At 48.4% G+C, this 14,859-nt stretch overlaps 1 protein-coding gene across 2 annotated transcripts in view; it reads right to left on the reverse strand.

Moving 5' to 3' along the window:
- The window catches only part of LOC126094674 (ankyrin-2-like), a 117,615-nt gene that overhangs the window by 62,973 nt on the left and 39,783 nt on the right, over positions 1-14,859 (reverse strand). For both annotated transcript variants that reach the window (XM_049909184.1, XM_049909185.1), the window contains exon 2: positions 12,060-12,425. In XM_049909184.1, the coding sequence (XP_049765141.1) occupies positions 12,060-12,414 (355 nt within the window). In that variant the 5' untranslated portion in view covers positions 12,415-12,425. The remainder of the gene's footprint in view (positions 1-12,059; positions 12,426-14,859) is intronic.

The following is a 14,859-nucleotide window of genomic DNA, read 5'->3' on the forward strand; positions in this document are numbered from 1 at the left end:
CAGATTTCCAGATGACAATCACAAACATATTTCACATGAACAGGTGTAATTCTCGTTGGGGAATAGCACCTGTTACACCAGATTAAAGCTGTGATGTCAATCAGATACTGTTTCTTTAACTGTGCGACAGCTGCAGTGTTGCTAAGTTACCAGATGTTACTCCTGTATCTTTCCATTGTTCAACGATTTGCGGTACCGTCTAGAATTGTCGTTCACCAACAGATGCTTTGTCTGGATGTCAACTGACAGACTGAGTTACCTTATCACTTACTCTCTAGTCCCCACAGTTCCATAAGGTGACTGTCGAAATCCACTAACGCGGCAAAAAAATGAGACAGTACATATCCCATCCAGTTTCTAGTCTCTACATAACGGAAATACAGGATGTCTGGTAAGGTTTTTGAAGCATTTCTTCTACGACAACAACAATACTAATTGATGTCCTGCTTAAGCGAACAGAAGTTTTCCGATAAATGTGACAAATTCCTATCAGAGGAGATATGCATTTGAACGTGTTCGTTCAAATCTCTCCCAAACTTCCGACGGGTTATAACAATGGTCTCCTCTTATACCAGGGCACAGACATTCTTTTCAACTATGGAAGCTGGAAGAAGCGAGTAAGTACTAAACAGTGTCAGTGCTTTAGGTACAGGCCATGAAATCTTAAGACAGCCCCAGGCTGGTCCACCATGTATGTTACGCTGTTCTGTCACGTGGCAGGCAGCAGCCTGGTGGTCACCAAGCAGTCATGGAGGACAGCCGAGTCCAAGGCGGTCGTCGGGAGGGGGAGGGGAAGGGGAGGCACTCTAGGGGGAGTCTGCCGAAGCGTTAACAGAGTACCACGGGCTCACCGACTGCCATCATCACGATGTCCCAGCTCTGGAGAGAGCTTCCTATCTTTCACGAATATCAGTCATCACTTACAAAGTCATCATTTTCTCCTGACATACACTCCTGGAAATCGAAAAAAGAACACGTTGACACCGGTGTGTCAGACCCACCATACTTGCTCTGGACACTGCGAGAGGGCTGTACAAGCAATGATCACACGCACGGCACAGCGGACACACCAGGAACCGCGGTGTTGGCCGTCGAATGGCGCTAGCTGCGCAGCATTTGTGCACCGCCGCCGTCAGTGTCAGCCAGTTTGCCGTGGCATACGGAGCTCCATCGCAGTCTTTAACACTGGTAGCATGCCGCGACAGCCTGGACGTGAACCGTATGTGCAGTTGACGGACTTTGAGCGAGGGCGTATAGTGGGCATGCGGGAGGCCGGGTGGACGTACCGCCGAATTGCTCAACATGTGGGGCGTGAGATCTCCACAGTACATCGATGTTATCGCCGGTGGTCGGCAGAAGGTGCACGTGCCCGTCGACCTGGGACCAGACCGCAGCGACGCACGGATGCACGCCAAGACCGTAGGATCCTACGCAGTGCCGTAGGGGACCGCACCGCCACTTCCCAGCAAATTAGGGACACTGTTGCTCCTGGGGTATCGGCGAGGACCATTCGCAACAGTCTCCATGAAGCTGGGCTACGGTCCCGCACACCGTTAGGCCGTCTTCCGCTCACGCCCCAACATCGTGCAGCCCGTCTCCAGTGGTGTCGCGACAGGCGTGAATGGAGGGACGAATGGAGACGTGTCGTCTTCAGCGATGAGAGTCGCTTCTGCCTTGGTGCCAATGATGGTCGTATGCGTGTTTGGCGCCGTGCAGGTGAGCGCCACAATCAGGACTGCATACGACCGAGGCACACAGGGCCAAGACCCGGCATCATGGTGTGGGGAGCGATCTCCTACACTGGCCGTACACCACTGGTGATCGTCGAGGGGACACTGAATAGTGCACGGTACATCCAAACCGTCATCGAACCCATCGTTCTACCATTCCTAGACCGGCAAGAGAACTTGCTGTTCCAACAGGACAATGCACGTCCGCATGTATCCCGTGCCACCCAACGTGCTCTAGAAGGTGTAAGTCAACTACCCTGGCCAGCAAGATCTCCGGATCTGTCCCCCATTGAGCATGTTTGGGACTGGATGAAGCGTCGTCTCACGCGGTCTGCACGTCCAGCACGAACGCTGGTCCAACTGAGGCGCCAGGTGGAAATGGCATGGCAAGCCGTTCCACAGGACTACATCCAGCATCTCTACGATCGTCTCCATGGGAGAATAGCAGCCTGCATTGCTGCGAAAGGTGGATATACACTGTACTAGTGCCGACATTGTGCATGCTCTGTTGCCTGTGTCTATGTGCCTGTGGTTCTGTCAGTGTGATCATGTGATGTATCTGACCCCAGGAATGTGTCAATAAAGTTTCCCCTTCCTGGGACAATGAATTCACGGTGTTCTTATTTCAATTTCCAGGAGTGTATGTAGTACTTCATTATGGGCATGAACTCTATCTCTAAAAACTATGAATCTGTCACCCAGAACCTTAACGGAATATCAAACACTAACTCTTACAGCATAATGGAACCTGTTTAGTACACCATAAAACTTGAGACGGAATAAGAAATGTCTCTACATTATAGTAACGGAATTATGTTACCTAGTAATACGTACAATCACAGCAGCATTTGCGCACAGTGATTTTACGGTGAACCGTGTGACTAATAACCATTTAACCAGAAGTGAAAATTTCTATGCAGACCATGCATCCCTTTGTGAGGAGCAGAAAGTCGTTTTATGCCATGCAGTGAAAGACTATCAGGTAGGTACTAGACATGAGGGAGACAACGTGCACATATACAAAACTAAACTAAGAGCACTTCTCAAAAATTTGTCTTAGTGGAAGCGGTCGGACATCATTTCTCCAATTTATCACAATATTTGTCTCATAGGGTGAATTTCGCGTGACTGATGTTTGTAACAAACTTCTTGCCGGCGCTCTTCAGAGACAAGGGTATCACCAGAAGTGGCCCAGGGATGTGTGATAGGACAGATGTTACTTTCTATATACATGAATGATCTGGCGAACATGGTGGGCGGCAATCTGACGATGCAGTTGTGTACTGGAAAGTGGCGTAGTTGAGTGACTGTAGAAGTATACAAGACGACTTAATTTCTAGTTTTTGTAACGAACGGCAGCTAGAACGATGTAAGTTGATGCAGACGAGTAGGAAAAACCAACCCATAATGTTCGAATTCAGCAATATTGGTGCACTGCTTGAGTCATGTCGTTTGAATAACTGGGCGTAACGTTGCCAAGCAATATGAAATGGTACGAGCATATGAGGATTATAGAAGGGAAAGCAAAGTATCGATTCTGTTTATTGGAAAAATTTTTGGAAAGCTTGCTTCATCCCTGAAAGAGATTACACACTTGTGGGACCTTTTCTTGAATACGCACTACGTTTGATTAAATGGCGTCAGATAGGTAATTCAGAGGCGGGCTTCCAGATTTGCTACCAATGGGTTCCAACAACTCGCAAGTGTTACGGAGACGCTTTGGGAACTCAAATGGAAACCCCTTGGAGTGAATGCGGCATTCTTTTGAGGACTACTATTGAGAAAATTAAGATGGTTCAAATGGCTCTGAGCACTATGGGACTCAACTGTTGTGGTCATAAGTCCCCTAGAACTTAGAACTACTTAAACCTAACTAACCTAAGAACATCACACACATCCATGCCCGAGACAGGATTCGAACCTGCGACCGTAGCGGTCGTGCGGTTCCAGACTGTAGCGCCTTTAACCGCTCGGCCACTCCGGCCGGCAGAAAATTAAGAGAACCGGCATCTGAAGCTGACTGCAGAAAGATTCTCCTGCCGCCAACGTACATTTTGCCTAAGGACCACGAAGACAAGCTACAAGAAATTCGGGATCGGACGGGGGCATATTAGACAGTCGTTTGTTTACCCCTCTTTCTGTTTGAGAGTGGAACAGGAAAGGGGGTGACTAATAGTGGCATAGGGTGCCCTCCGCCATGGGTTATGATGGCTTCCACAGTACCATAGCTGTACTTCCCCAGAACACAGCAAGCTGACGGTTTTGTCTGTGGAAGTTACATAACTGTTTTCTTTCAAGTCTTCGACAAAAACATCGGCTGAGTAGTATAAGAGAAGTAATTTTTCTTCTTCCCATATACAGGGCTATTACAAATGATTGAAGCGATTTCATAAATTCACTGTATCTCCATTCATTGACATATGGTCACGACACACTACAGATACGTAGAAAAACTCAAAGTTTTGTTCGGCTGAAGCCGCACTTCAGGTTTCTGCCGCCAGAGCGCTCGAGAGCGCAGTGAGACAAAATGGCGACAGGAGCTGAGAAAGCGTATGTCGAGCTTGAAATGCACTCACATCAGTCAGTCATAACAGTGCAACGACACTTCAGGACGAAGTTCAACAAAGATCCACCAACTGCTAACTCCATTCGGCGATGGTATGCTCAGTTTAAAGCTTCTGGATGCCTCTGTAAGGGGAAATCAACGGGTCGGCCTGCAGTGAGCGAAGAAACGGTTGAACGCGTGCGGGCAAGTTTCACGCGTAGCCCGCGGAAAATTGGCTCATGCCACAACTGGAGACCGACAGCGCCGACTTCATCTTTCAACAGGATGGTGCCCCACCGCACTTCCATCATGATGTTCGGCATTTCTTAAACAGGAGATTGGAAAACCGATGGATCGGTCGTGGTGGAGATCATGCTCAGCAATTCATGTCATGGTCTCCACGCTCTCCCGACTTAACCCCATGCGATTTCTTTCTGCGGGGTTATGTGAAAGATTCAGTGTTTAAACCTCCTCTACCAAGAAATGTGCCAGAACTGTGAGCTCGCATCAACGATGCTTTCGAACTCATTGATGGGGACATGCTGCGCCGAGTGTGGGAGGAACTTGATTATCGGCTTGATGTCTGCCGAATCACTAAAGGGGCACATATCGAACATTTGTGAATGCCTAAAAAAACTTTTTGAGTTTTTGTGTGTGTGTGCAAAGCATTGTGAAAATATCTCAAATAATAAAGTTATTGTAGAGCTGTGAAATCGCTTCAATCATTTGTAATAACCCTGTATATATAGTCAATTCTCATTATCTCCACCCACATCCACAAAAATGTTTTACATTGACTTTTCATTAAGTTGGCCACCTTATCAAAATATTAAATAGTTCTAGGGATGATGGTGTTCTGTAAGATTCGTCTGCCCAAGAAAATGTATGGGACGGATGTGTGTCAGGTGCTAAAATTGATGTATCCGACGTCTTTGCCTGCAACCATGGCTACCCGTATTACAGGTACGGTTGTCAGGTTGCCCGTGCTTGGAGAGACTCCTTTAGCAGAAGCCAACAGTACTGACAAGCATGGATACCAACCGCAGCACGCGGGGCTGTGTGCAAAACACGCCCGTCTGTTATGAAGTGGAGAGCAAGCCGCAACACAGAAACACGCGCCATGAGAGGCACAACCTCAAGACTAGCGGTGGACGCATCCCAGACGACAGCACCACCATCAGAAGCGCTGCTGTACCTCCGAAAATCACGTTCCGTCCAAGCATCGGGCAGATATTACTCCGTTAGACGCGTATTTAGGACGGTCCGCAGCCCTTCGGCGCTAGTTCAGTGTGCTGAGTCGCAGCAAGCAATTCTGACAAGCAAAGCGACCACAAGGATCAGCACCACTTAGTTCCAGCAGCAGCCTCATCAGAAGGATACCACACCGCAGCCAGCCGTCATCCAGGGAACTTTGCCTCTTGTGCCTCGTCTGGCTACCACAGGTTCGGTGCTCCAAGACTGCTAGTCCCGTGTGGAACTAAAACTGTCGACTACGCTCAGTAATGGCCATCACTTGACTGCCGAGCGGAATGTAACTGTCGCACATCATAAACTGGGGCTAGTGCTAACTGAGTAAGATTTATTATAGCTATCATTAAGTAGTTCACCGACTCCTGTCAGTGTGATTCCTTCTGGCAATTACTTTATTGTTCATCAGTCCTTAATCTTTTTTTGTTTTGTTTTTAGTTTTAGGGCGCAAAACTGCTATGGTCAATTAGCGCCCTGTCTGTCACTTACGAAAAGGGAAAAAACGAAAACGGAAACCAGCAGCAATGGGAACGTTACTCAAAAAATTGGAGAAACTAAAATCAGAAGGTAAGCTTAAAAAACCACTACAGAAAGGGGTTAGTTGTCCCCAAAAAGAGCTTCAAATGACTGACGTCATTGCACTGGCACTAATAAACTCGAGAACGCGATCGGCTGAGCGCGGGTCATCTGCTAAAATTGACGATATGTCAGGCGACAGCTGTAGACGGGAGCGTAACGGAGTAAAATAGAGGCACTCGAGTAAAAGGTGTCTTACCGTCCACAGCTGACAGCAGTGGGGACAGAGTGGGGGAGGATCGCCGTTTAAAAGATGTCGATGGCTAAAAAGACAGTGCCCTATCCGGAGTCTAGTTAAAATTACCTCCTCCCGACGACGCGTTCGGGAGGAAGAGGTCCAAGCACAGGGAAGAGCTTTCACGTCCAGCAATTTATTATGGGGATGTGTCGACCAATGTGCGTGCCATAAAATAACAACACGATGACATAAAACACTCCGTAGATCGGCGAAGGGAATCGTGCGAATAGCTGGCCGAAGAAGAGAGATTGCAGCCTTGGCCGCTATATCGGCCGCCTCATTTCCACAGATACCAACATGTCCTGGGAACCAGAGGAACGCCACCGAGACGCCCCCCCCCCCCCCCCCCAAGTGGAGCAAGCGCAGGCAGTCCTGAATCCGGTGGACCAGAGGGTGGACAGGGTAGAGAGCTTGGAGACTGAGGAGAGAGATGAGAGAATCTGAACAGATAACATACTGCAGGCCGCACTCGTGGTCGTGCGGTAGCGTTCTCGCTTCCCACGCCCGGGTTCGCGGGTTCGATTCCCGGCGGGGTCAGGGATTTTCTCTGCCTCGTGATGCCTGGGTGTTGTGTGATGTCCTTAGGTTAGTTAGGTTTAAGTAGTTCTAAGTTATAGGGGACTGATGACCATAGTGCTCAGAGCCATTTGAACATACTGTATCCGCTCATGGCGACGGATGTAGTGGACAGCCTGGAGAACAGCGTAAAGCTCCGCAGTATAAGCCGAACACTGGCCGGGAAGCCGAAATCGATTTGGGGTGTCGCCAACAATATAGGCACTCCCTACACCAAACGATGTTTTTGAGCCATCAGTGTAAATAAATGTGGCTTCCTTCATTTGTGCACATAGAGCAGAAAATTCCCGACGTTAAACAAGTGAAGGGGTACCATCCTTGGGAAACTGACAAAGGTCACCGAGCAGGCAGGTCCGGGGACGGAGCCAAGGCGGTGCTGTACCCCAAGTTGTCAAGAAAGTTTTAGGAAAGCGGAAGGAAAGAGAATGGAGCAGACTCCCGGTGGTAGTAGGGAGGAAGAGCGGCCTGCATACCCTAAATCCAAGGAGGCGTCGAAAAAACTGTCATGGGCCGGATTAGCAGGCATGGAAGACAAATGGCTAGCATAACGACTTAGAAGGACAGCTCGCCGATTGGACAGCGGAGGTTCAGCACTCTCAGCATAAATGCTTTCCACAGGGCTGGTGTAAAAAGCTCCAGACACTAAACGTAATCCACCGTGGTGGATAGAGTCGAGACGCCGAAGAATAGACGGCCGAGCAGAGGAGTAAACTATGCTTCCATAATCCAATTTCGAGCGCACTAAGGCGCGACAGAGGTGGAGAAGGACCACTCGGTCCGCTCCCCAGGAGGTACCATTCAGGACACGGACGGTTTTGAGGGATCACAGCGAGCTGAAAGATAGGAAACGTGGGAGGACCAGCACAGTTTTCTGTCAAACATAAGACCCAAGAATTTAACGATGTCCGAAAACGGAAGGTTGACAGGTCCTAGATGTAAGGAAGGTGGAAGAACGTACGAGGCCAAAAATTAATACAAACGGTCTTACTGGGAGAAAAGCGGAAGCCTGTTTCGATGCTCCAAGAGTGGAGGCGATCGAGACAGCATTGAAGACGTCGTTCAAGAAGGCTGGTCCGTTGAGAGCTGTAGTAGATCGCAAAATCGTCCACAAAGAGGGAGCCCGAGACATTAGGAAGGAGACAGTCCATAATTGGATTTATGGCAATGGCAAACAGTACAACACTCAGCGCGGAGCCCTGAGGTACCCCGTTTTCTTGGGAAAAAGTACGGGAGGGAGTAGTGTTCACCCGCACTTTAAATGTGCGCTCTGCCATAAATTAGAGAAGGAAAAGGGGCAACCGACCGCGAAAGCCCCAAGAGAACAGTGTGCAGAGGATGCCTGTCCTCCAACAGGTATCCTATGCTCTCTCCAGATCAAAAAATATTGCTACTGTTTGGAGTTTCCGGAGAAAATTGTTCATGATATAAGTGGAGAGAGCAACAAGATGGTCAACTGCAGAACGATGCTTTCGGAAACCGCATTGGCCAGGTGTTAAAAGACTGCGGGACACCAGCCACCAAGCTAAACGGCAATTCACCATACGCTCCAAAACCTTACGTACACTACTCGTGAGAGAAATGGGGCGATAGCTAGAGGGGAGATGTTTGCCCTTTCCAGGTTTCGGAACAGGAACGACGATAGCTTCCCGCCATCGTCTGGGAATAGTACTGTCGGTCCAAATTCGATTATAAAGGCGAAGGAGGTAACGCAGACTATGGTATGATAAATGCAGCAACATTTGGATGTGGATACCATCCGGTCCTTGGGCGGAGGAGCGAGAAGAAGAGAGTGCATGTTGGGGAGTTCCCGCATGGAGAAAACAGTATTGTAGCTTTCGCGATTTTGAGAGGAGAAAGCAAGAGGTCGCACTTCCGCTGCACGTTTCTTCGGGAGAAACGCTGGCGGGTAATTTGAAAAGCTCTAAATCTCAGCAAAGTGTTGACCCAATGAGTTAGAAATTGCGACGGGGTCCACTAATGTATCATGCGCGACAGTGAGCCCAGAGACCGGGGAGAAACTAGGCGCGACTCCAAACTTCCGAGGAGGGAGTGAAGGTGTTAAATGAGGTAGTAAAGAAGTCCCAGCTTGCCTTCTTGCTATCGCGGATGACGCGACGGCACCGCGCACGGAACTGCTTATAGCGGATACAGTTGGCCAAAGTAGGATGGTGTCTGAAAACGCGAAGAGCACGTCGCCACTCACGTATTGCGTCACGCCATGCCTCGTTCCACCAAGGAACTAGAGGGGCGCCGGGGCAATTCGGAGGTGCGAGGTATTGAACGTTCCGCAGCTGAAAGAATAACGTCTGTAATATGAGTGACCTCATCGTCGACGCTAGGAAAGTGACGGTCATCGAATGTCGCTAGAGACGAAAAAAGTGTCCAATCGGCTTGGGCAAACTTCCAGTGTCGCGGGTGCATATATGGCAGGTGTGGCTGCAATCGGAGGACGCATGGAAAGTGGTCACTTGAGTGTGTATCAGCAAGGGCGAACCATTCGAAGCGCCGAGCTAGCGGAACAGTACCGACCGAAAGGTCCAAACAAGAGAAATTTGTCGTGGAGGCAGACAAAAATGTAGGGACCCCAGTGTTGAGGCAAACTAGATCCGCTCGGTGGAAGACGTCTATCAATAGTGAGCAACGCTGACAAGGATGTGGAGATCCCCAAAGCGGGTGGTGGGCATTGAAGTCCCCAACCAGCAAAGAGGGGGGTGGAAGCTGACCAAGAAGATGAAGGAGATCAAAAAAATGGTTCTGAGCATCATGGGACTCAACATCTTAGGTCATAAGTCCCCTAGAACTTAGAACTACTTAAACCTAACTAACCTAAGGACATCACACACACCCATGCCCGAGACTGGATTCAAACCTGCGACCGTCGCAGTCCCGCGGTTCCGGACTGCAGCGCCAGAACCGCACGGCCACCGCGGCCAGCTGAAGGAGATCAGCTCGTGCCATTGGTGTCGACGATGGAATGTATACGGTACAAAGAGAGAAGGTGTATCCAGAAAGGGAAAGATGGACAGCGACGGCTTGGGAGTATTTAAGGGGACTGGATGATAATGGAGAGTATCATGGAGAAGAATCATGAGTCCTGCATGTGCTGGAGTGCCTTCAACAGAGGAGAGATCAAATCGGACTGACTGAAAAGGGGAAAAAGCAAAGTGGTCGTGGGGACGCAGCTTTGTTTCCTGAAGACAGAAGATGACCGGCGAGTAGGATAGTAAGAGGATCGACAATACATCCCGATTGGCTCGAATGCCGCGTATATTCCAATGGATAATGGACATAGGGTGGACAGAAAATGGAAGAATGTGACCAAGGTTGCCCTCAACGACAGCTCAGAGCTTGCGACTTACAGCGTGGAACGGCAGTCGGCGGAAGGCAGAAGATCCTGATCCGTAGGTTGTTCAGGAGCAGCTCCTGCCACCAGCGATCGGCCGGTTGATCGGCCGCCTGCAGTGCGCCTCGGCGACACAGAAGACGGCCGAGGGCGGCTACCGCCAGGTGGTGCTGTAGATGAGACTGTAGTGGCAGAGAAGGAGAGGAACTGGGTTTCGTATTAGCCTTCTTGGAAACAGGATGTTTAGGTGGAGGAGGAACTGATGGTTGTGAATTTGGGTTACGTAAAAAATCTTCACGTGTAGGCTCTTTTTTGCAAGTCCGGGTGTCTGACTTTTGGGCTCGAGATTTAGCAGAACCCGATGAAAGGTGAGCCTTAGAGTGAGCAGGCGAAAGTGGAGTTACTTGCTCTATACCGTACACAACTGACAAAGCAGAGGAATGTTCACGTAACGAATTCCACGAGAAATAATTCTTAGTAATTTTACGCACTTTTGTCGATAAGACGATGATCTGCATTTTTTATCGACTAGTCTATGTACAGAATAATTTCGGAGGATTAACTGAATGACAGTTGTACCACTCGTTTGGATCTGACATGAGTTTAAGGAGTGAACTTGAACTTTGCAGTTCAATAACTCAGCTGCCATAGGAATAAAATTCAAGGAAGCGTAAACTGTAGGTTTCTAAAGTACTGCATTGAAGGAAACATTCATAAGGGGGTTCGAAAAAAATAGCGGATGCACTTGGAACTTCATATCCTGATCGAACTTGTAAGCAGACTGTTTATGTTTTCTTTATGTAAGTAGGCTGTTTATGTTTTGTTATTGGCAACGTTACGTAGCGCTCTATATGAAAATCACTGGCTGTACTGTGTGCAGTCTGTGGCTAGTTTGCATTGTGTTTATGCAACTACACAGATGGATAACTTCACACTTATGAAATTGTATTTTGTCTGTACTTTGTGAACTGTTCATATCTTTTCAGAACCATTGTGATACTATGAGAGCTTTGAATGATGTATTTGGTATGAGATCATGATTTTTAAAGTACGTTTGAGGCAGGTGACACTTTTGACATGAGCAGAGAATTTTTTTTAATTATTGGAGGAAGTTACGACGATTTTGAGATTTGACTGAGGTGTTATGATATTATTACGACGACGATGTGTATTATGCTGCTGAGGTATGTTTATGATTAATAGATGCCTATCAGTAGTTAGTGCCTTCCGTAGTTTGAATCTTTTATTTAGCTGGCAGTAGTGGCGCTCGCTGTATTGCAGTAGTTCGAGTAATGAAGATTTTTGTGAGGTAAGTGATGTGTGAAAGGTATAGGTTAATGTTAGTCAGGGCCATTCTTTTGTAGGGATTTTTGAAAGTCACATTGCGTTGCGCTAAAAATATTGTGTCAGTTTAAGCACAGTCGTGTATAATTGTTCTAAGGGGACGTTTCAAACTTTGCACGAAAACTTGGTTTCGCGAAGTGGTAAAGTACTCTAGAAACAGTCTCGTCGGTAAAATTAACCACAGCTTCTGAGAGCTAACTTTCCATTCCCTGACAGTAACTGTTCAAAGTACCTTAACAATAAAAATTGCACTGTATTATACACAGGTGTACTACTTCATTTTTAAAGATCTTTTTTGGTGATGGATCTTACCTTCCTCGAGTGACAAAATGGTCCTCTCTGCATTGCACAAAAGCAGCACCAAAAGGAACTTAAAATGCTGCGTCCTTAATCGAGCTGCCCTTCTGCAAGAGTTACATGTAAAGAGCAAACACGTCTGTGCCAGCTCTATTCTCTCACCTAGAGTTCGCTCACACTCCACTTTCAACCCAGAGACGCCGTATTTCTTTGCAGCTGCCAGAAGTTGTGGGGCCACGCTCGGCCGCTGTGGAGCCCGAAGGGTGTAGCAGTACGAGACTAGCTGGCGCAGCACCGGGCCCTCGACGTCTGTGAGGTCGATGTGGCCGCCGCTGACCTCCAGCGTGTCCTGGTGGACCAGGGCGGCGAACACTGGACTCCTCGCTGCCAGAACGGCCCTGTGCGCCGCCACCCGCGCCTCCCCCGCCGCCAGGGTCACGACGGCGCACTCCCCGGCGTCCAGCAGGGGGCCCAGGTCCCAGCCCGCCGTCTCCTCGGCCTCGGTAGCGCGTTCCATTGACGATGATTCTGAAACACGGTGTCACTGATGACCCCTCTGCTATTACACAGCACCATCAATTTTTGTACAGGGTGTTTCAAAAATGACCGGTATATTTGAAACGGCAATAAAAACTAAACGAGCAGCGATAGAAATACACCGTTTGTTGCAATATGCTTGGGACAACAGTACGTTTTCAGGCGGACAAACTTTCGAAATTACAGTAGTTACAATTTTCAACAACAGATGGCGCTGCAAGTGATTTGAACGATATAGAAGACAATGCAGTCTGTGGGTGCGCCATTCTGTACGTCGTCTTTCTGCTGTAAGCGTGTGCTGTTCACAACGTGCAAGTGTGCTGTTGACAACATGGTTTATTCCTTAGAACAGAGGACTTTTCTGGTGTTGGAATTCCACCGCCTAGAACACAGTGTTGTTGCAACAAGACGAAGTTTTCAACGGAGGTTTAATGTAACCAAAGGACCGAAAAGCGATACAATAAAGGATCTGTTTGAAAAATTTCAACGGACTGGGAACGTGACGGATGAACGTGCTGGAAAGGTAGGGTGACCGCGTACGGCAACCACAGAGGGCAACGCGCAGCTAGTGCAGCAGGTGATCCGACAGCGGCCTCGGGTTTCCGTTCGCCGTGTTGCAGCTGCGGTCCAAATGACGCCAACGTCCACGTATCGTCTCATGCGCCAGAGTTTGCACCTCTATCCATACAAAATTCAAACGCGGCAACCCCTCAGTGCCGCTACCATTGTTGCACGAGAGACATTCGCTAACGATATAGTGCACAGGATTGATGACGGCGATATGCATGTGGGCAGCATTTGGTTTACTGACGAAGCTTATTTTTACCTGGACGGCTTCGTCAATAAACAGAACTGGCACATATGGGGAACCGAAAAGCCCCATGTTGCAGTCCCATCGTCCCTGCATCCTCAAAAGTACTGGTCTGGGCCGCCATTTCTTCCAAAGGAATCATTGGCCCATTTTTCAGATCCGAAACGATTACTGCATCACGCTATCTGGACATTCTTCGTGAATTTGTGGCGGCACAAACTGCCTTAGACGACACTGCGAACACCTCGTGGTTTATGCAAGATGGTGCCCGGCCACATCGCACGGCCGACGTCTTTAATTTCCTGAATGAATATTTCGATGATCGTGTGATTGCTTTGGGCTATCCGAAACATACAGGAGGCGGCGTGGATTGGCCTCCCTATTCGCCAGACATGAACCCCTGTGACTTCTTTCTGTGGGGACACTTGAAAGACCAGGTGTACCGCCAGAATCCAGAAACAATTGAACAGCTGAAGCAGTACATCTCATCTGCATGTGAAGCCATTCCGCCAGACACGTTGTCAAAGGTTTCGGGTAATTTCATTCAGAGACTACGCCATATTATTGCTACGCATGGTGGATATGTGGAAAATATCGTACTATAGAGTTTCCCAGACCGCAGCGCCATCTGTTGTTGATAATTGTAACTACTGTAATTTCGAAAGTTTGTCCGCCTGTAAATGTACTGTTGTCCCAAGCATATTGCAACAAACGGTGTATTTCTATCGCTGCTCGTTTAGTTTTTATTGCCGTTTCAAATATACCGGTCATTTTTGAAACACCCTGTATGTTTGTCACGCGGCACACATCAAGTCTACAGCCAGGCGCTGGATAGGTAGCGAGGGGCCCAATGACAGGGCTTGCTTTGCATGGCCTCCACGTTCACCCGACCCAACGCCATGCGATTTTTTCCTTTGGGGATTCATCAAGGACCGTGTGTACGTGCCTCCGCTACCAGGAGACCTCCATGAATTAAGAAACTGGACTGAAGCAAATGTAGCTACAATCACTGAAGACACACTTATCAGGGTTTGGGAAGAACTCGGCTATAGACTTGAGTGCCATGTGACTAATAGTGCTCACATTGAACATTTAGGAGGTTCTTGGTAAAACTGTGAGTTGCTCTTTGATTTGACATATCATTTATAACTGTAAGTTTAATATAATAAATATTATAAAGCGTTAAAACCCGATGTTCATTTATAAACACACTGTATTTCACAATCAATCGTCAATTAGGACAGCTGCAATATTAACTTTATCAACGAGTTCACTTACGCCTGTCGCGGCACTCTGACGCCCTCGCTAGTGCACTCTGCGTGGCCGTGACTTGTTTAAGTTTCGCCAACGGGTGTGGTCCTTCGTACTCTTCGCGTTCTTACTAGTATATCCTTAGCCACATCGTCGTTTCGAGGAGAATCGTTTACCTGCAATGTACGCCGGAATGTGGTTTCTTCGTCATACGTTGTCGGCGGTAGTGCCACATAGTTCACCGTAAAACGACCGATTCCAGCCGACCGCTGTGGCCAAGCGGTTCTAGGCGCTTCAGTCCAGAACCGCGCTGCTGCTACGGTCGCAGGTTCGAATCCTGCCTCGGGCAAGGGTGTGTCTGAT

Source organism: Schistocerca cancellata, chromosome 8, assembly GCF_023864275.1.
Source record: "Schistocerca cancellata isolate TAMUIC-IGC-003103 chromosome 8, iqSchCanc2.1, whole genome shotgun sequence".
In the NCBI taxonomy this organism is placed as follows: Eukaryota; Metazoa; Arthropoda; class Insecta; order Orthoptera; family Acrididae; genus Schistocerca; species Schistocerca cancellata.